General features: G+C 45.1%; 1 protein-coding gene across 1 annotated transcript in view; it reads left to right on the top strand.

Annotated features, from left to right (window-relative positions):
- The window catches only part of LOC141140964 (serine/threonine-protein phosphatase PGAM5, mitochondrial-like), a 34,696-nt gene extending 12,740 nt beyond the window's left edge, over positions 1–21,956 (top strand). The window contains exons 3-6 of the mRNA XM_073628549.1: positions 1,766–1,891; positions 5,568–5,653; positions 6,268–6,398; positions 21,622–21,956. Coding sequence (XP_073484650.1) covers positions 1,766–1,891; positions 5,568–5,653; positions 6,268–6,398; positions 21,622–21,769 — 491 coding nt within the window. The 3' untranslated portion in view covers positions 21,770–21,956. The remainder of the gene's footprint in view (positions 1–1,765; positions 1,892–5,567; positions 5,654–6,267; positions 6,399–21,621) is intronic.
- Positions 21,957–22,360: the final 404 nt, after the last annotated feature.

Raw genomic sequence — 22,360 nt, 5'->3', positions numbered from 1 at the left:
GTCTGAAGGAGGGTTTTACTTTCAGTGCATAAGACAGGTGAGTGTCCTTTGTGTACAGACTGCCAATAGATCTATAGGATCTTGGCTTTGAGACTGTAGGAGCAGTCAGCCTGTAAGCTTGAACAGGGGGAAGCTTCTGCTGAGGTACTGGGGTTAAATCACACTATCCCTTTCTCCCCTGCTCTAATTCTGGTAAATTGATCTAGATGGTACCAGCAGAGAGCCAAGCGAATTGGCTTTTCCTTATGTATTAACCATGAATTCTTGTGTTTTGGTAACTGAAAACTTGCAATTTTTCTTTTTTTTTTTTGTAAGTTTGAAAACCCAGTCAGTAATTTGTTTATCCTCCATTAGCATGGTGCAGCCGAGACCTGTGCCTGTAATACAGGAGCCATTCTGTAAACGGCTAGATTAGCTAGACAGCTAGATTAGATGGCTGCAGTTCAGCTTTAGACTGTGGTTTTGCACTTGAGCAGCAGAGAAGACAGTGACAGTACGGTTGTAAAGCAGGCCATTTAAATGCAAGATGCTGAGTTACTATTGGGGAATGGTCTGTTCTTTCACTCCAGCTTCTGCTAGGTTGGGGTCATGAGCCACCAGTGAGGTCCTGGGAAAGCTAGGAATTACATATCTAATAAGTAATGCTTTCAGAACAGAGGCTGCTTATCTCAAGATTTGAGGTTGTTTTTTTGTATTGTATTAACCTGGCTACAGGATTTCCTACTTGTCCAACAGGTCCCTCATCAACATCGTTGTCAACAGTCCCGCTTATTTTCCCCCGGGACAATCCTGAATTTGGGACCTCGTCCCGATAATTTTACCGGGGTTTTGAGTTTGTCCCGAGGAAATCGGGAATGTTTTTGCTAAAAAAAAAAGGCAGCGGCTACACAAACATGGGGGGCCGCCGCCACAGGTGTTTCCCCTTGTGTTCAGTGCAGAGGAGAGGGGCAGCCAATCGGCTTCTCTCCAATGTACAAATAGAAAATTCTATTGTACACTGAAGCCTATTGGCTGCAGGGATTGGCGGCCCCTCCCCGCTCTCCACTGAACACAAGGATGTAATCATCTGCCGCCACCCCGTGTCAGCTGCACAGAGCGATCCCAGGTCTCTTTTGGATATGGTACAGGGAGAGATGGAGCTGGGTTCTGTTAGACCAGGATCCGCTGGGGACACCTGATGTAAGGGGGGCTCTGCTTGGGGCACCTGATCCAAGGACGGACTCTGCTGGTGACAGGCAACATGGCAGGTGACACGCTCAGGGATCCCACTGATTTAGCATTAGGGTGAGTTGAATGATTTCATTTTATATTACAATAAAATAATGCACTTCAATCATCCTGACACCATAACAACCATGGTGCCGGGATGATTGAAGTGCTAACACCAGGTGTTTGGAGTATCTTTATCTGCTGATTGTTAAACTTTCTAGAATACACATTTCCATTGTTGTGTAGGATCTGGGGCTGCTGTCCCTCATCCCTCATTCATCTCAGACTCTAACCACACCCCCTTTGAGCCACATCCATTTAGGATACTCCCATGATTTCATGTAAGATACTCCCATTTTTCGCCACGGCATGCTTAGCGCACCGCATTTTTACTTTTCCCCTGTGCCATGCCCACAAACGCATGACCCACCCCCTAATTATAACAAGACTCCGCCTACAGCCAAAAAAGTGTCCCTAAATTTTTTCGCAATGTTGGCAACTATGCATCAATTGGATCAATTTCTTTGTTTCTTACTGCATTGTCTTCATGCTATAGGTCGTGAGCAAGCCAATTTAACTGGTCAGCGCCTTGCTGATTTGGGCTACACATACAAGGAGATTACCTACTCTACACTGCAAAGGGCCAAAGAGACCTCAGAAATAATTGGCCAGCATCTTCGGGGTAAGTATATTGTGAAATGGCTGGATTTTTACATGTTAGATTTTTGCATCATGCTCAGTTACGAATACCATGGTTTGTTTTCCTCAGCTGTCTCAGAATGACAGGTTTCTCCAGGTGCAGCATAATGAAGGTTTACAGGAGTCTTTCTGACATCACTTTGTTTTATTGTCCAGAGGAGATGTCTTCCGACTTCATTTCTGAAGACTGCCTCCAATATGGTGGCCATTTTTGGGAACTTCTGGTAATGCTGAACCTGAAGGCCCCCAAGAAATTCCATAATGTACAAGACCTTTCAGATTTTGGTGATGTTCAGAGCTCTCCAACAATTGGCCTGTATATAGAAATAGAATATCCTCTGGGTATAGACCAATAAAAGTTTAGAAGTGGAAGTTTTGGGGGAGTGAGGTTGGGCCTGGAGAACTGCTGCCATATAAGATTAGGGTGTAGTGAAGAATGGGGTGGGTGCGCTGTGTGGAAGGACTCCAACAAGTCCCTGCAGGTTTGCTTAGAAGAAGCATTAGAGCAGTTTGTTATAACTACAGGATGCCAAAGTAACTGCAGTTCACAATTAAAGCTTCTGCAAAGCCCCCCCCCCCCCCCAACATTCTATTCCTTTTTTAAAGCGTGTTAAACAGCACAGTGCTTGTGCTGTGTAATTTGTCCCATTGTGTGATGTAAAATGCCTGATTGATCCTGCCTTTTTCTGTGTGCTGATCCATGATACCATCTCCCCTCCTGCTGCTCTTCCCAGTGGCTTGAAAATAACACCTAATGACTTGCATCCCGTCTGTTTTATCAAGATCTAGAGTACTGTTTTCTAAAATCACCCTTCAGGACAACCTTGGAGCACAGCTCTGCCCATTTTCCAGGAAACACATGCGTCTTTAAATCCCTCCTCCACCATGGCCTCAGTTATTGTGTTTCCTCTGTCATGGTGGAAGCGCATGCTGGAACTAGGGAGCTCCGTTCTCTCCAAGGTGGAGGGAGAAGGCTTAACTTGGTGTCTGCCTGGAGTGCAGTGACCATCCCAGTACCTCCCCAACCCCCCACTCCTCTCCAGCTTAGGGGAAGCAATGGTCCACAGGAGGTGTCAGTGTCTGAGTGCCTGGAGTCTGCAGGTGGCTGGGTGGTATGCTGCTGGTCAGCGGTGTGTCCTACATGGCGGTTCCGGGTCCTGGCTGGTGGGTGACGTCACATCCGGTGATGCAGCAAGTGGTTCCATCGCCTGGCATGCAGAAGCCAAGGGGGCGGGTCTGTTGACGGCACTTCCGGTTCCAGCCCTCATTGATGCAGGGACCAGGTTATTAAAAACCGGTGGTATCATCTTTTCCATATGGGCTTATGCTTTTGTTTGTGTGATCCTCCCTGCAGGGAGCCTGTGGCTGCACGGTCAAAGGTAACTTTGCTCCGACCCTGCAGTTTGGACATGGTGGTTGCTGCTAACTGGGGCTTGCACTGCTCGGGGCACCTTTTTCCCTTCTGTCTGGTGTTGATCTATTTTTGCACTAAGGGCAGGAAAGTGTTATGGGACCCTTAGGTGAGTTTCATTTATTCTTATTGCAGGAAAAAGCATTAGGAAAAACAAAGCATTCAAACCCACCAGGTCAGAGGAAATGCCCTTCCTGCAAGAATCCCCTCTGCTTTTTTTTCCACAAATGAATGTGCAGGAGCTGGTTTAAGAGGAAATGTCCCAACAATACAAGGACATGCTCTCTTCAGTACAAGAGCTTACAAACTTGTTGTTCAGTCAAATCTATGCTTACCCAGAGCCCGGCAAGCCAGGTTGAGCCCCAACATCCACCATCCAGCCCTAGGGCACCCACCTCTAAAACAGCAGAGGTCATTGACTCGGGATGAGGGGACAAGTACTTTTCCCTCCCTCAGGGATTTGGATGAGTAAGATGATAGCCAAGCCTCTAGGTACAAGCACAGGTCCACTATTTGCACTATTTCCGGTAAGAGTGCATACCCCTTATCTTGGGTGGAGGACACACTATCCCTGATGCTCTACATGCCAGCTGAGGCCTTTTGTACCTCACTTCTGAGCATCAATTTTTTTTTTTTTTTTTGTGGTGGACTACATGTTATCGTAGAATTTTCACCTTTTGGGACTTTCTCACCTGTGTTTCTACTCGCTTATATACACTTTCTGATGAGAATTTTAGCGCTAGATTAGTTGTCTTTGATCTTAAACTACAGGATAATGGTGTTGTAACTTGCCCAAAAAAAGATCTTCTTTATCACTAGGAAAAGCCTTTGAAAATTTGCCATCACTCCATCAGTATCACTAGGAAAGCAGCTGCATTTTGAGATTATATAATTTGCCACATCACGAATGTTAATTCTCCATTACGATCGCTAGTTAGCAAGACCGCTGCTGAGCATGTGTGTTTGTACTTTGGACTTTTGTCTGAACTTGTGTACACATGCTTGGAAAATCCGACAACAGACATTTGTCTGCGGAAAATTTTAAAACCTGCCATCCAACATTTGTCTGTGGAAAATCCAACAAGTGTCCGATGGAGTGTACAAATTGTTGGATTTTCCACCAACAGCCTGTCATCACACGTTTCCCATCGGAAAATCCAATTGTGTGTACAAGGCTTTAGTCATCAAAGGATTTAGAAAATCAAATGCTGTGTTTCTCAGGTTCACATAAAGGGGAAAGCTTCCAAAAGCACTCTGGGCAATCAATGAGGCTTGCCAAGCTAAGGGAGAAATACCCCCTCAGGTATTGCTGCTCGTTCTACAAGATCAACAGCAGTTTCCTGGGTTGAAAGAGCTGATGCTATGCCTGAACAAATATGTAAGGCTGCCACATGGTCCAACTTCTCGACATTGCTCCAACATTATAGGTTGGACCTACTGTCTACCGCAGATCAGGTCTTCGGCAGGAAGGTACTGCAGGCCGTGGTCCCACCCTAGGGTAAGTTTCTCAGTTATCCTCTCCAGGGTTGTCCTGAAAGGCGATTTTGAGACTTGGTTAGCTGTGACAGTATTTCTAAGAGCCTTTCAGGACAACGTTGCTTCCCTCCCTTATCTTAGAAATGGTTTAAGTATCTGTCATGGTTGGGTAGCTTTCTGTGCTTTGTTTTCCAGTATGTCAGACCATGCAATAACTGAGGCTATGGTGGAAGAGGAGGTATTTAAAGACTGCATGTGGTTCCTGGAAAATGGGTGGAGCTGCTCTCCAAGGTTGTGCTGAATGGCTCTTAGAAATACCGTCACTGGTAAATCAACAGTATTTTTATTTGTGGAATTTTTACAATTCTAATCCTAAATACCTTCTCACAGCACTGATGTGAGATCACATGACATTGCTGGCCGGGTGACAGAGGCTTATCTCAGCCCCTCACTCCATGTTCCTTAGATTGGCAATGGAGAGCAGAACAAGGTCACGTGACCTCACATCGGTGCTGTGAGAAGATATTTAGGATTAGAATTGTAAAAAATGGACAGTACTTTAGATCTTGACAAAATGTAGGGGATGCAAGTTATCCTGACTTTACAACCACTTTAACCACACTCCAGTACAGCTGCCCTACGTATATTAAGTGATTGATGGAAATGGTGGTGTGAATATATGCACCAGATTTTGCTGTTGGCCAATAGGTTTGTACACTAATATGCATGTAATGTGTACTAAATGTATCACAATCTTGGCTTTCTTTCACAGGTGTGACACAAACTGGTTCTGACTTGCTAATAGAAGGGCATCCCATTAGACCAGATCCAAGTTCTGACTGTAAACCAGATGTTGTGGTGAGCCTTAATTCTCTGCATTGAATTTAAGTGACAGTCATTGTGGACTTGTAAGCTTTGAGTCAGGAACTCTTTTCGTGTAGACAACCTGAAGAAAGCAAATGTAAATATAAGTTTGGCATGTAAAAAAAACTAACCCCAGAACTTAATACCTCAGTGCAGAACTGTGAAGCTATAGACCTGTAACCGTACTCATTTGTAGCTTATGGAACCACTTCATTTTGGGAGCAAGATGGCACTTGTCTTTAAAAGAATTGGACACTCTTGCATGTGGCTATTGGCTTGCTTTGTCTTTGAGGTATGGCCTTTCTCTGTCCCACTTTTGCCCAAGAGCAGGGCGGGAAGTCACTGATTTCATAGTGTTCTGTGGCTTACTGCAGTGAGCCTCGATTGTCTACATTTGACAAGACTCCCACTCTAGGTAGGTGGTAGGCTGAAGCTTCAGTGAAATTACAGCCAGCTGGGTATTGCTTGCATTAGACTAAGGAGAGACAGACTACTTCCCTTCTAGGCATTATCTATTTGAGAATTTTAACTAATTTGTGCTACTTTGTTCCTAACCTAGTTTGCTCATTTGCTAAATGCTTAATCTAATCTGGAAATTTCTCACCTAGTATTTTGAAGATGGACCACGTATAGAATCTGCTTTTAGAAGCTACATTCACCGTGCTGACTATGACCAGAAAGGCAACAGCTATGAGATCATAGTTTGCCATGATAATGTTATCCGCTACCTTGTATGCAGGTAAGGGAATCTGCCATCTCTGTTACATTCTTGCAAAAACATGGCAAATATTCTATTTGAAGATGCTTGTGAAGTCTGTTTGCTTTGGTGTAATCGCACATCATGAGTGATCATTGCAGCCTGTTTACACTGGTCTTCCATGAAGACCTAATACTTTGGACTATAACTGCTGGACAGCATTGTGCAATAAATTGGTTACAGTACTGAGGGTGCACTTCTTCCCAGATAAGACTGCTTTTGTGCCCCACTGGAGGTGCTAGTTGAGGGCAGGGTATTCACTAAATGGCTGTTGTACAAATAAAGTATCTTTTCGCTCCATAAGATGCATATTTTCCCCCCAAAAAATTGGGAGGGGGGGGGTAGGGGGGAGAGGTGTGTGAATATTGAGCAGGCCTCATCTCCAACCACTCCATCAGTATCTGGTCTGTCCTCCAGCACAGCGAGTGACGTAATCGCGAGTCACCACCCCTGCACGGCGTCTCTGTGGGAAGATCCGCAACAGCCCCTGGTTTACCACCTCCATCTCTGGGATGGTGCATGGCTCCCCCACCCTATCCATCCACTTTGTCTCCGGATCTACCGCACCACCACTTACGATGACGGTCATAGAGACACATCCAGGACCTTTCCATCTGAGGAAAGGGATGGTCACACAGCCACTGGAACTTGTGGATAGGGACTGGCTTGGCAGATCTTATGTAAATTCACCACATTGTTTATTCAATAAACTACCTTTTTTTTACATGGAACTTTTAGATGTGGCTATTATATATATATATATATATATATATATATATATATATATATATATATATATATATATATATATATATATATATATATATATATATATATATATATATATATATATATATATATATATAATTTCTATTTTTTTTTTTTTACTTTCCTCTAAAACCTAGGTGCGTCTTATGGAGCAAAAAATACAGTAAACCTGTGCTCATGTCATGCAACACAGGCACTAGCAAGCTCTACAAACCTGCTGGTTGTTAAACTGTTGGCATCCAACTGAAACCTGACTTATTTCTTCCATAAGATCACATTAAAGCAGCAATAGGTAAAAATTTTCCTCCCAGACATATTTTCACAATTATACACTAGCAACTATGCCCCTTTGCTATCCACAATCAAAGCTGACCTACTGAGGTGGGACCATACCACTTTTTCCAGGATGGGTTGAGTCCGTATACTGAAGATAAATGTGCTGTCAAGGGGGGGGGTTGTGTTTGTTTTTGTTTTGTTCTTCTTCTTGGCCCTAAACAGGTTTTTTTTTTTTTTTTTTTTTTTTTTTTTTTTTTTTTTTTTTTACATTTATCTGGAATGGGCAGAGCCTGACTTGGTGGTACAGAGTTCCTGCCACCTTGGCCAGGATTTACCCAGCAAACTCAGATGTCTGTTGTAGGGGCTGCAGGCTTTGGGGCACCTACTTGCATATATGGTGGAAGTGCCCAAGACTTGGGCATTTTTGGCAAGATATCAGAGGCCAGATAAAGGCTATGCTGAATATTGATATGGATGACTCCCCATTGGAGTTTTTTACTTCATGTGCCATCCATCCCTTTTAGTAATTACCGTAAACCAGTTCTGGGGTCAGATAGGTAGCTGAAGTCCTACCCCACCACTGGTCAAATTTGGGGCTCCTACGACCTATGGTTTCAGATGTGGGGCTCCTTGCATAGCCTGTCAGAAGCTATATACAGAGCGGCCAGTTTACATACAAGCTGGCACACTCTGTAGCAAACTGAGAGGATGAGCTCCGTCTCACTTGTCATAGGCACTGAGCTCAATGGACAGCTTGGAGTCTTGGACTGAAGGTAAAGTACCGTTGGCCCAAGCTGTCCAATAAAATGCTGCAGTGGAGGCACGCCTCACTGCACTGTCATGTGAGGGGGCATGTGTATGAGACAAATATCCAAATGAGAACTTGCTGCTCCAGGTGAGGTTTTGAAAGCCTGATCTGGACAGGTGCCAACTTCGCTTGCCTCCGCGTATAATCAAAAGAAGAAATGGCTGCAGTCTGTACTCAATATGAATAAAAGAATTTTTGATCGAGTACAGAGTGCAGCCATTTCTTTAAAAGACAAATGCTCCCTTCCAGTCCAGCCCTCTTAACTAAAAGGAAAAACCAAATACCCAAAATTCCATGTTTCTCAGATAAGGGGGGGGGGGATTAAGAATCTGCTGCTGTTGAAAAGGTACTGTTATCAATTTTGTTATAACAGCATAAATTATCTATTTACTGTGAAGTTATAATTGCCAACCAGTAATTTCAAACTTCAGTAATTTGTCCATTAAGCCACCTGCTTGACTACAGGTTTTTGAAAATGTAGTAAATTCTCAATGTATAATTTTGTATATTACTTATAGTAATTAACCCCTTGACACCCAGGCTAATCCTGACACTTCTCTCCTACATGTAACAAATTTTTTGCTAGAAAATTGCTCAAAACAGATGGCTTCAAATGGTGGTCATTCCAAATTTTTGTCGCACAGTATTTGTACAGAAATTTTTCCAACGCTTCAAACTCAGCTCTAGCAGATCTCCTCCTGTCTGCTCTCCAGACCTGGTACAGTCCCTAGGATCTGCTAGAGCTGAGTGCGGACAAGGGTGACGTCAGAAAACCAGATTGGAGGACAGGTCTTACGAAGGGAAGTTTGCAGGAATCGGTAAAATAATTGAACCCCATGACCTTCCATGTAGGACCTGCTGTATTTCATTCAGACCAAAAGCAGAGGCCAATGGCCCCTCTTGTTGTCCACCTAGCCTCCTTGGTGGTATACAAAGGAGGTATCACCATACATCCAGTCCCTAGGGCAGAGTTCATCAGAGATCCCTAAAGTTAAGAGACACAAGGGGCCCCCCCTCATAAAAGAGATTATATATATATATTATTCTCTTTATTGTACATCATAGAGCCTTAAGTAATTGGTTATGGGCCACCTTCAGGTGTTGACACTGGTATAACCAACAGGAAGTTCTATATAACCCCTCCTCCTTCCAGGAGTACCTCCAGTTTTTTTTTTTTTTTTTCACCAGTGTCTAAAATGTTGGTCATGAGTGAAGATGTGCTCTGGGGAGCTCAAGGAGAGATCCATGCTGGATTTAAAAAACCTCCACAACCAGATCCATCCACGCCACTGTGGCCACAGGATGGTACCCGGGCCTCTCATAGAAGAACGAAGTTTTGTCTGTAACGCTTCTTTGAGGGCTGGACCCTAGGAACCAGGACTTTTTGGTCTTGCTACATTACCTAAAGTTGGCCTGAGGGGTGCTATACAGGGTCAAAGGAGTGGAACCACTATTAAGGGACCTGGCCTTTGAAGGTTTAACTACGCTGCATGCCGTGATGGGTGAAGTTTGGATCTGTCTGTTTTCAGCAGTATTCTGCAGTGAGGAAAAGGTAAGAAGCTTAGGAACTGCAAAGTCAATCTATGCCTTTTTTCTTTCAATGTGTAACATTGTAATGCCTTAAAGTCTCCTAGAGGGAGTAAGACTACAAATACCCTTTCAATCTGTGCTACAACAGTGTGGGTGTCCTAGCAGCTGGAGGGGGTTCTTTAGTCCTCATCTCATGACATTCTTAGTATGACAGCACACTTGTAATAACCTCAACTGCTGAGAACCAACCCTCAACCCCCCCCCCCCCCCCTCGAGGGGTGCGGGGCGGTTTTCTTAGAGAAACATTTACTTGCCTTTTGTTATATACAAAGAAGCCTTTTCTCATGGAGAAGACAGATGTCATGCTGTGTGCCCGGGCTGAGATTTACTTTGAAAGAGGGTGGGTTGATGAAGGGGCGTGGCTTAAGCTGTCGGCGCCATGTGCAGACTCGGCGTCCTTGTGAAGCGCAAGGCAATCTGGCTTACATCTGAGAGGTCTGGGGGGGAGAAAGTCTGACACCCTTATCACTAGATGTGTCTACTAGAGCAGCTGAATGAAGAGCTGACACAGGACATAGGAGCGCTGGAGCATGTGAGGGGTGTACACAGGCACTTTCAGTACAGGAAAAGACAGTACTTGGCATCAGTTTAAGCTGCCATTATTTAAATGCTGCCATTATTATTTTTTTTTTTTTTTTCTTACTATTGCTCAGCAAATAGTACATTTCTTAGAGTGCCTCTGCTTTAGTGCTTAGCACTATGGCTTCCAAGGTTACTACTAAGGCACCAAAAGTTCCACCCCCAGGTGCTGGGAACTCCAGTCATGCCTCCACACTGTCATCCTCTCTGGAGATGCCAGATTTGGCAAGCCAGTGTGAGTCTTTGGAACCGATTGGTGCAACTGCTTCTCACACTTCAGCCCCTGTATACATGACTGAAGATGCATTTTTCCTCTGCCCTGCAGGGCTTAGAAGGAAGATTAGCAGCTTTAATCGCATCCTCCATCCAAGGGGATGGGAAGTGGGCTAGATCCCCCTCCCCACCTCAAACCCCTTACCAAGGTGACAGTGGGGACAGGATGAGGTATTACCCTCAGATGATCGAGAAGAAAAACAAGCCGATTATTCCTCTGCGGAGGAAACAGTTGATCTGGGGCTGCAAATCTGCACAGCAGAATGCTAAAGCCTCATCATGAAGAGGCATCCCCCCTCACCAGAGTGGGAGGGAAGACTTCTGAAATACTCAGAAGTCTGGCAAAGGGAAATTCGGGACAGATGGGTTCTCTCCACGGTGTCTCTAGGATACAAACTAGAATTTTGGGAGTTTCCACCAGCTTTTTTTCTGATGGCAAATGTTCTCAAAGATCCAGGGAAAAGGCAATCGCTGTTTCAAGCATTAGACTGATTATTAGCTCAGGGGGTGATCATACAGATCCCCACAGAAGAGCAAGGTTTGGTGTTTTATTCAAACCTGTTTACGGTACCAAAACAAATGGGGATGTCAGACCCATTCTAGATCTAAGGAATCTAAATCCATTCCTGAAGATCTGCTCCATTCACATGGCGTCAATCAAGTTGGCTTTCTTCCTACAAGGAAGAACCTCTGGCATCCATCGACATCAGATGCATGTCCCTATATTTCCTGCTTACCAGAGGTTTCTGCAGTTTGAAGTAGAACAGCACTTTCAATTTGTAGCCTTGCCCTTTGGGCTAGCTACAACACCCCGGGTGTTCACAAAAGTACTGGCTCCACCTCTAGCCAGGCTAAGGGCACAGGGCATAACAGTCTTGGCATACCTAGACTATCTATTGTTAATAGACCAGTCAGTGGCTCGCTTGGAGCAAAGTGTACGCATTACAACCAGTTACCTGGAAAGTCTGGGTTGGATTCTCAACCTAGAGAAGTCTTCCTTAAAACCACTAAAAGCTGATCATAGACACAGCCTAGAAAAGGGTGTTCTTGCCTCCAGCAAAGATCAGCTCCATACAAGAGCTGGTGCGGATGGTCAGGTTAAAAAAAAATCTCTCAATTCACCTTTGCATGAGGTTGTTGGGAAAGATGGTGGCTTCATTCGAAGCAGTTCCCTATGCCCAGTTCCATTTGAGACAAAACCGTATCCTGTCTGCTTGGAACAAAACTATCCAAGCTTTGGATTTGCAAATGCGAGTGTCCCAAAGCCTCAGTTGATTACTAACACAATCTGCTGAATGGAAAATCCTTTCGACAGATGCCAGCCTTTCAGGCTGGAGAGCAGTACTAAAGAGAACTATCCAGGGACAGTGGTCAAGAACTGAAAGCCTTGCCCATCAACATCCTAGAGATTTGGGCAGTACATCTGGCTCTGAAAACCTGGACTTCCAGGTTTAAAGAACTGTCAGGATCCAATCCGACAACGACACAGCTGTGGCCTATATCAATCACCAAGGGGGCACCAGAGTCTCTCCGCTCAGAGGCGAACCATATTCTAACTTGGGCAGAAAAGAATGTTCCATGCCTATCGGCGGTCTTCATTCCGGGAGTAGAGAATTGGCAAGTCGCCAGCAGTTATTCCCGGAGGAAAATGGTCTCTTCACCCTAATATTTTTTGGGCTGTTTGCCCAAAACATGTACGTAGATCTTCTAGCAACCAGAATCAACATTAAGTTAGTCAACTTTATGTCCAGGACAAGGGATCAACTCGCATGCGGAACAGAAGCGCTGGTAACCCCATGGGATCAGTTCTCACTGATCGATGCTTTCCCCCCCCATCAAGCTGGAAAGAAAGCTGGTAATTCTGGTAGCACCAGCATGGCCCAAAAGGTCATGGTATCCAGAAATTGTAAAGATGGCAGTGGAGGGTCTGTGGCCCCTCCCACTAAGGCCAGACCTGCTCTCACAGGGGCTGATATTCCATCCTACTTTATAAACACTAAATTTAAAGGTTTGGCTATTGATACCCACATTCTGAAGAAATGTGGGCTTTCCGGGTCAGTTATCTCTAATTTGATTAATGCAAGGTAACCAGCTTCCAGAACTATATTATAGAGTTTGGAAGACTTGTGTTTCCTGGTGTGAATACAAGGGTTGGCACCCTCAGATATATCATAGGCAGAATTCTTGCCTTTCTGCAATTGGGCGTAGAGATGAAATTGGCCCTGAGTACTATTAAGGGCCTACTCTCAGCCTTATCAATTTTATTTCAAAGACTGCTTGCCACACATTCTTTATCCGGGGTTACATACAAGGGGTGATGCGGCTTAATCTGCCAGTTAAATCGCCTTTAAGCCCTTGGGACTTTAACTTGGTTTTGCCAGGGTTTCAAAGGCAGCAATTTGCACCGATACAGCATATTCCCTTAGTCCTTCTGACAAGGAAGCTGGTATTTTTGGTTGCTATATCCTCAGCAAGGAGGGTTTTGTAAAGTGCCCTTTTGTAAAGGGCCATATTTGATTATTCGTGAGAACAGAGGTGTTATGCCCTTGTCCAGGCTTTTTGCCAAAAGTAGTTTCAGGACAATCTTGGTTCCGGTGAAAACCTGCCATTTTTCCAAAACCATGTTCCAGGGAAGAAAAGTCACTACATTGTCTTGATGTGGTGAGAGCAGTGAATCTATATTTAAAGGCAACTGCTCGGATACATAAGACTGATGTGTTATTTATTCTGCCAGAGGGTCCTAAGACTAAGAAAGGACAGGCAGTGTTGTCGAATCCACTTAGCGACAGTGGATTTCAAGTGATAATTCAAACTTTTATGATTTAAGGGGTAAGATTCCCCCTTTTTCAAGTTAAGGCGCACTCTACCAGAGCGGTTACTGCTTTTTGGGCAGTGCGTCACCAGGCCTCCATGGCTCAGATCTGCAAGGCCGCAACTTGGTCTTCAGTGCATACATTCACAATTTTATCAAGTGGATGTAAGGAGGAATGAGGATATCTCCTTTGTGCGCAGTGTGCTGCAGGCAGCAGTATAAGTCCTCAGTAGGGATGAGCCGAACACCCCAGAGCCCCCCACCCCCCCCCCCCCCCCCCCCGGTTCGCACCAGAACCTGCGAACGGACCGAAAATTTGCACGAACGTTAGAACCCCGTTGACGTCTATGGGACTCGAATGTTCAAAATCAAAAGTGCTAATTTGCATGGTATTGTCCTAAAAATGGTTTGGGGACCTGGGTCCTGCCCCAGGGGACATGTATCAATACAAAAAAACTTTTTAAAACGGCCATTTTTTCAGGAGCAGTGATTTTAATGATGCTTAAAGTAAAAGTGAAATATTCCTTTAAATATCGTACCTGGGAGGGGGTGTCTATAGTATGCCTGTAAAGTGGCATGTGTTTCCCGTGCCTAGAACAGTCCCTGCACAAAATGTCATTTTTAAAGGAAAGTCATTTAAAACTGCTTGCGGCTTTAATGTCATGTCGGGTCCTGGCAATATGGATGAAAATCAGTGAGACAAATGGCATGGGTACCCCAAGTCCATTACCAGGCCCTTTGGGTCTTGTATGGGTATTAAGGGGAACCCCGCACCCAAATTAAGAGGTGTGGGCCCTACTCTGTACAGTAGTATACAGGCGGTGCAAACAAGACGGACTGTAGGTTTAAGTAGAATCTGTTTGTAGTTTTGAACTGGTACATTTTTAACGTGTTTAGCTCCAGCCCAAAAAATCTCTTAAGCTTTTTGGAAAACCTAGGGAAGGGTTATCACCCCTGTGACATTTGTTTTGCGGTCTGTGCTCCTCTTCAGAAGATTTCACCTCACGTTTTGTCCCAATGACAAATGTTTTTTGAAAAATTGGGTTTTTTAGTGAAACAAGGATTGGCGATAAAGCATCAGTGGAAAAAAGTTTTTCCCATATTAACTCTTACAGGAGAGAATTTCCCTTCCTAGGGGTAGAGTTCATCTCGCTTCCTGTTGTCTCCTGTTTACAAGTAGGAGTCATTTGAAAGTAGGGGCCTGCCCTATATACTCAGCAGAAATTTGGGCCTTGGGTGTTGTGGCCACAACACTGTAAGCCCTCACAGATACTCTAGTTGGAGCGCAGGAACTAGCACTGCTGCAAAGAATTGCATCAAAAATTGTAATTACACGCCCCTGTTAAACAGGGGCTGAAAAATTGGGCCTTAGCCACTGGTGGTGGGACTGGCAGCACCCAGAACCAAAAATGTTCTTACAAGCTATCAGCATGATCATTGAGGAGGAAGAGGATAATTACTCAGCATAACAGGATAGTCACTCAGCTTCAGCATAGGCAGTCTTTGAAGGGATCTGACATTTCAAAAAAAATTATTTAGTTGCATCAGGTGCTTGGTAGTTGGTGGTGATCCAAGACTGATTAATTTTTAGGAAGGTCAGTCGATCGACTGAGTCGATGGACAGGCACACCCTGTGATCGGTTACAAAGCCTCCAGCAGCACTGAATGTGCGTTCCGAAAGAACGCTGGATGCAGGACAGGCCAGTAGCTCAATTGCATACTGTGCAAGCTCTGGCCAGTGATCCATCCTCAAGACCCAGTAACCATGAGGATTTTCGGTGGGAAAGGTGTCCAAGTCAGATCTTGACTGCACCATATAAAACAGACGCTGGCGATGGTTGCTGGAACCGTAGACTAAAAAATTGTCTGAATGCATTGGTCAGACGGCCACCTTCTCCACCGCTCCTTTGACTGACCGAAGCCTCAGCAACACTCTGTCCGGAAACAGGAGTTTGCAACCTCCCAGTCTCTGGGAACGCGTTGCACAGACCTTTCTGCAAGGCCTCCCGAAGATGTTTCATCCTCTGCTCCCTCTGCGATGGCAAGATAAGGTCTGCAACTTTACCCTTGTAACGTGGATCGAGGGTTGCCAGCCAGTATTCCTTCTCCTTGATACCACGAATACGAGGATCCTTCCGCAGGCTTTGCAGGATCAGGGAGGCCATGCAGCGTAGGTTTGTTGAGGCATTCGATCTGGAGTCCTCTGGGTCACTAAGAACGACATGATCCGCAGCCACCTCCTCCCAGCCACGTACAAGTCCATGGGTTTCTTGGGACTGTAAATGATCCCTTTAAAGACTGCGGCTGATGCTGAGTGCCAGGCTCCACCTCCATACTGACACAGCCCTCGTCGTCATCCTGTGTGATCGGTGGGCATGCAGGAACACTGTCTGGATAAAGTGGGCCTTGAGAGCTAAGGAAGTCCTCCCCTTCCTGCCTCTGTTCTGCCTCAAGTGCCCTGTCCATTATTCCATGCAGCGTGTGCTCCAACAGGTGGACAAGGGGGACAGTGTCACTGATGCATGCACTCACTGCTCACCATCCTCGTGGCCTCCTCAAATGGTGACAGGACAGTGCATGCATCCCTGATCATGGCCCACTGGCGTGGGGGGGAAAAACAAGCTCCCCTGACCCTGTCCTGGTGCCATAGTCGCACAGGTACTCATTGATGGCCCTCTGCTGCGTGTGCAGCTGCTGCAGAATGGCCAACTTTGAGTTCCACCTGGTGGGCATGTCACAGATTAGGCGGTTCTTGGGCAGGTTAAATTCCTTTTTTGGAGGTCTGCCACCCAAGCACTGGCATTATGACTGGCAGAAATGCACACGGACTATCCTGGCCTACCTCAGGACATCCTGTAAGCCCGTGTACCTGCCCAAGAACCGCTGCACCACCAGGTTAAGGACGTGAGCCAAACAGGGCACATGGGTCATTTGTTCATGTCAGAGAGAGGAGGTTGGTGCCATTGTCGCAAACCACCATTCCTGCCTTAAGTTGGCGTGGCGTCAACCACCACCGAACCTGCCCCTGCAGAGCTGACAGAACCTCTGCCCCAGTGTGGCTCCTGTCCCCCAAGCACACCAGTTTAAGCACCGCATGGCATCTTTTGGCCTGCATACTTGGGTAGCCCCTTGAACGCCTACAGAGCACCGCTGGTTCCAAGGACAAAGCACAGGAAGAGGCCATGGAGGAAGAAGAGGGGGTGGAGGAGAGAGGTGTCAGAATCATTAGTAGTGGCTTTTTGGAGGTGTGCTGGCAGAACCAACGCTACTGCACCTTGTCCTGCATCCTTTCCAACTGCCAGAGCCACCCAATGTGCCGTGAAACTTTGGTAACATCCCTGTCCATGCCTGCTGGACCATCAGTCAGTGATAATATGCACCTGACCGCCCTGTCCAGTGAGGCATGGACATTGCCTTCCACATGCCGGTAGAGAGCCGGAATCACCTTCCGTGAGAAAGTGGCATTTGGGTACCTGCCACTGAGGAACGGCACATTTGACAAACTCACGGAAGGGGGCAGAGTCTACCAACTGAAAAGGTAGTAGTTGAAGTGCTAGCAATTTTGCCAAGCTAGCATTCAACCGCTGGGCATGTGGATGGCTGGGAGTGAACTTCTTTCAGCGGTGCAGCAGCTGGGGCAGGGAAATTTGCCTGTTACAATCTGACGTCAGTGTACCAAAAGCAGATTGCCCGCAAGTACTTGGCTGTGACACACCTAATTCTACACCTTCATTCCTCTCAGTGCAGGTCTCAGAGGGGACTGAAGGTATATTGGGGTTGGAGATCTCAGCTGATGAGGAGCAAGGAGAGGTCCTCTTTGTTCTTTGGTGTGGGTCTTTTAGATACGCTTGCCAACGAACTGCATGGCAGGTCAACATATGTCTGGTCAAGCATGTGGTGCCCAAGCGGGAGATGTTTTGGCCACGCGAGATACACTTGAGACATATGTTGCAAATGGCAGCGGTGCGATCTGATGAACTCGTCTCAAAGCCCCACACCAAAACTTTTGGAATATCGAGCAGAGACAGCAGCACCCTGCACATGCGGAGCTTTGCGGTGTGATGCAGTCAGTGTGCTGCCCTTAGGCTGGCCCCTGGAGAGCATCCTGCCTCATTGGTGATTGTGCCTCCTCCGGCACCCATGTTGAGTCAGTGACCTTATCATCCCCTCCCTCCTCCACTGGAGCAAACCTGGCAGTATGCTGCAGCAGGGGGAGCATGACTGCCAGATTGCTGTCCTCTTTGGGCACCCCCTCTGTTCGTGCTCATGTTACTGCCTTCATCTAGCTCAGTATAATCTTCAGAGCCTTCTAAACACTGGGCATCCTCCAGGAGCCTGTACCCAACACTGGTCAAACAGTTTGAGGGACTTCTCAGGAGGACATGGTGGGGCTAGGGAAGGAGTCACTGATGCCATTGAGCCGAGGGAAGAGGCCGTGTTGGCAGCTGCTTTGCCAAAGTACCCTGAGCATGGGTGAGGAAGAGGAGGGCATGGTCATCCACTCGACCAAGTCTTCCGCATGTTGCGGCTCAACATGGCCAGCTGCTGAAAGGCCAAGCGTGTCCCATGGCCACATGCCGAGGAAGCACCGTGTCCACGGCCAGCACTGTTGCCTCTAGACTCCGAGCCTGCTTGCCCTCTTTTATTGGCTTGTGACTGTCTGCCTCTCCTTGTTGGCCTTCCAGACATACTAATGGCCTGCAGTGAGATGTAGCTGCACTAAGCTGGGGGATATATGTATATGTGTGTGTGTGTGTGTGTGTGTGTGTGTGTGTATATATATATATATATATATCTATCTCTCTATCACTGAAGCTAGCAAAATCAACTGCCTGTAGTATGAGAACACCACCAATCTTCTACAGGTAGCTTTAGCTGAACACTGTGAGGAGGACGCACTACACTAACTGTAAACAGTGTAGCTAACTGGTACTAATAGGATCAGAAGAACACCAGCAATTTTCTTCAGGGAGCTGTACTGTAACACCTGTCAGTAGAAAGATGACAGGAATGGATCTAGCTAGCTAAACTGAATACAGTGTGTATATATTATACAACACCTGGGGTGTGTATGTGGTACATATATATATATATATTATAATTTTTCTCATACAATACACTGTAAATTCGACTGACTGTCCTGCCTAATCTCTCTAACTTAAATCAAATGACTGTCTCTCAACGCCGGAACACTACACAGGGCCGCCGTGCAGGCGGCCTTACGTAGTGTGGGGCGTGTACTAAACCCCCTTAGCCATAATTGGCCAAAGCCACCCTGGCATTGGCCAATTACAGCTCTGTACAGACGGCGCTGTGATTGGCCAAGCATGCGGGTCATAGTGCATGCTTGGCCAATCATCAGCCAGCAATGCACTGCGATGCCACAGTTAATTATGGGCTGTGACGCGCCACACGAATTTGGCACGAACGGCCCATATCGTTCGCAATTCGGCGAACAGACTATGTTCGAGTCAAACATGGGTTCAACTAACACGAAGCTCATCCCTAGTCCTCAGGTCTAGGGGTGCCCTATGGGTTGTCTCCCTCCCCTCAAGTAACATTCCTATGGGATGTCCCATGATGTAGGATAAAGAATTTTTATAACAGCTTACCTTTTTAAAATTCTTTTCTTGAGTACATCATGGGACACAGAGGTCCCACCCCTCTTTTTATGGGGTTTAAGTATATTGCTTGGCTACAAAAAACTGAGGTACTCCTGGAAGGAGGGGTTGTATAGGGGAGTCCAATTCCTGTATTGGGTATACCAGTGTCAACACCTGAAGGTGGCCCATAACCCATTAAGTAATTAAGGCTCTGTGTCCCATGATGTACTCCAAGAAAAGGATTTTACAGGTAAGCTGTTATAAAAATCCTATTTTATCCAATGCTGTTACTTTACAGCAGTAAGGTGAGTGGCCTGTGAGCACAGAAGTATCAGATATAAGACGCCAATCACCAGTTATTTCTTCTTCCCCTTTTTTTTTTTTTTTTTTGTCGTCACTGGGACTATTTATACTAATCATTGCATCAGTCCCTTTGTGATATTTATGGACACTCGGAAGCAATATTTGTATCGATTGCGTTATTTAGTTTTTGTTACTGTTGCCAGTGCAACATCAATTATACACTTGGAGCCATGTATTTTTGGTGTTTGCGGCAGTCTTATACACTTATTTTGATAACACAAGAGTACTATTCATTTAAGAGCTGCTATTCCATGTGTTCATTTCAGTTAATCCTGTGGTTTGATTATCTGTCTGACTTTTAAGCCCTATTCACACTTGTGCAATCTTAAAGTAGTGACTGCACTACTTTGGTTCCACTTTCATGCAACTTGGGGGCCATAGACTTCAATGTAAACCCTCAAGTCACACCTGCATGATATCTGCAACTTGTGAAAATGGCAGCAATGAAAAATGAGGTAAAACCATGTGGGGTCCCTCCCAAAATCTATACCAGACCCTTATCCAAACATGCAGCCCAGCTTGCTTGTGCCCCAAAGCACCTGTCCCCATGTTGATGGGGACAAGGGCCTCTTTCCCCACAACCCTGGCTGGTAGCTGTGGGGGTCCCCAGATGCCAGGCTGCCATGTAAATAGGAGTACTTAGTTTGTGTCTTATTTGGGTGAAAGTGATTTCAATAAGGCCCCCCTCTGCCCAGACCCCACAACCACCAGGCATCCAAGGTTGTTCAGCACTTTACAACATGAGGGCAGATAGTACAGTTGCAATGAAATTCAATACAGTAGGAGGATTCGGGGCCCTGCTTGTTGGCGCTTACAATCTAGGAGGGAGGGTCAAGTGATGCAAAGCGCCCCTCATTTTAAGGCCCATGCTCCCTGTCCCGCTCCTTACTATTCAAATTGTGCGATAAATTTTCAATTTCAAATCCTTCTGCAAATTTTGAATTTGAGAATAAATCAAACCAAATTTTTCCACTCTGCGCGTATCTAGTGACTTTGTAGAGCACAAACACCGATTACGTTGGGTCAGTCTTAACAAAGTCGCACAGTGAAGTCACAATGTAAGATGCACAATTGTGGATGGACACAAGTGGTGATTTTAGGAATCATCTTGATCTATGCCAAATTGAAGCCGATTGTTCCCAAATAGGATCATTTCATAGGCGTGCGCAGACTGACATTAGGGTGTGCACCCAAAGCTCAAACACAAGTGTGTGTGTGTGTGTATGTATGTATATATATATATATATATATATATATATATATATATATATATATATATATATATATATATATATATATATATATATATATATATATATATATATATATATATATATATATATATATATATATATATATATTTCCTTTTTTTTTTTTTTTTTTTTTCAGGAGCTCCATTGAGGGGGCATTGGTTTGATATCAGAGGTCTAAACAGACCCCGATATCTCACTTTTAAGACAGATTTCCCAGTCCCTTCTTCTGCAGCCAAACAGCAGGGGGAATCTGTGCAGCACAGCATGATTAGGGTGTGCCCAGGCACACCCTGTGCGCACGCCTATGGATCATTTTATAGTGTTCTGCTAGGACAGTCCAGCAACTTCCAAAATGCCTTAGAGCAACAAATGCAGGTTGTTGTGCAATGATGCCTAGGCATGTGTGCAAGACCATGTTGTCTTTTAAATACAGGTGTGGTGAAGGTTGGCTTTTATAGTGCTTGCTTTTTGTATTCAGCTAAGCATAACAAAGTTAAACTGGTACTGACTGACATCTATTTATACATTTGAGTGTATATGCCGCATGGGCTAATGTAAAATGGTCTTGTCTATGGTCACAAAACCCCAAAAGTGCAGCACAACAAAGAACAAACTCAACAATTAAACTAAAATCATAATGTCATAAAGTGATCAATTTGTTTAAACATCAGGTGTTTTTCATATCACAATTTCAATCTTAGTCGTGTGCTTCTTCTCTTTACATATCAGTGCATATTTGCATTGATGTCTGACAATATATGCTCCACTGCTGTCCCACCTTTCTCTGCTGCAGACTAATCTGCCTAGACCCAAAAGTGCTTAAATTTGCTCATTAGAAAATGACTAAACTTTTTTTTTTTTGTCGTCTTCTTTCCCATAGGGCTCTTCAGTTTCCTCCTGAAGCTTGGCTACGCATGGATCTAAATCATGGCAGCATTACTGAACTTGTGATACACCACAATGGTCATGTAACTCTAAGAATGCTTGGTGAGGCCGGGTATATGCCTGCTTCAAAACTCAGCTGTTAAGCTGGATGACAAACTTTATGCCAAGCCAGAGGGAGTTCAGGATCAATACAACTGCCTCCAACTACAAGAGACTTGATGCAAGATACTGTAACATGATAGTAAACATTTTTGGCTTTCAGTCGGCACTATGGAAGTTTTACTGCAATATAGAAAGTATGGTGGCTGCTAACGTACAGGGAACACAATGCCTAAACACCCAGTAAATGCTGCACTTTGTGTAATGAAGTGAATGATGCATGTATAACTGTTATCTGAACACTTTGGAGTTTTTGCACTTTTTTTTTTTTTTTTTTTTTTGTCATCTCTGGCATCTTTTCAATTGTGTTGGAACTTGGCAAATAAAATGCAATTTAAAACCAGTTTTTTTTAGAACTGTTAATGTAAACATGTCTATAGCTACGTGTGTTATGACTTGGCATAACACACATGTCCAAAAACATAATCAAAATACTTGTGTGGTGTGCCCTGCCTTTCCACCCCTGCAGCAACTCCTGGCTGTTTCTACTCACCAGCCACTTTATTAGGTGCACCTTGCTAGTACTGGGTTGGACGCCCCCCCCCCCCATTGCCTTCAGAACTGCCTTAATTCTT

Source organism: Aquarana catesbeiana, linkage group LG01, assembly GCF_042186555.1.
Source record: "Aquarana catesbeiana isolate 2022-GZ linkage group LG01, ASM4218655v1, whole genome shotgun sequence".
Lineage (NCBI taxonomy): Eukaryota > Metazoa > Chordata > Amphibia > Anura > Ranidae > Aquarana > Aquarana catesbeiana.
Note: the sequence above shows the minus strand (reverse complement) of the source record. Positions and strands in the feature narration are given on the sequence as shown.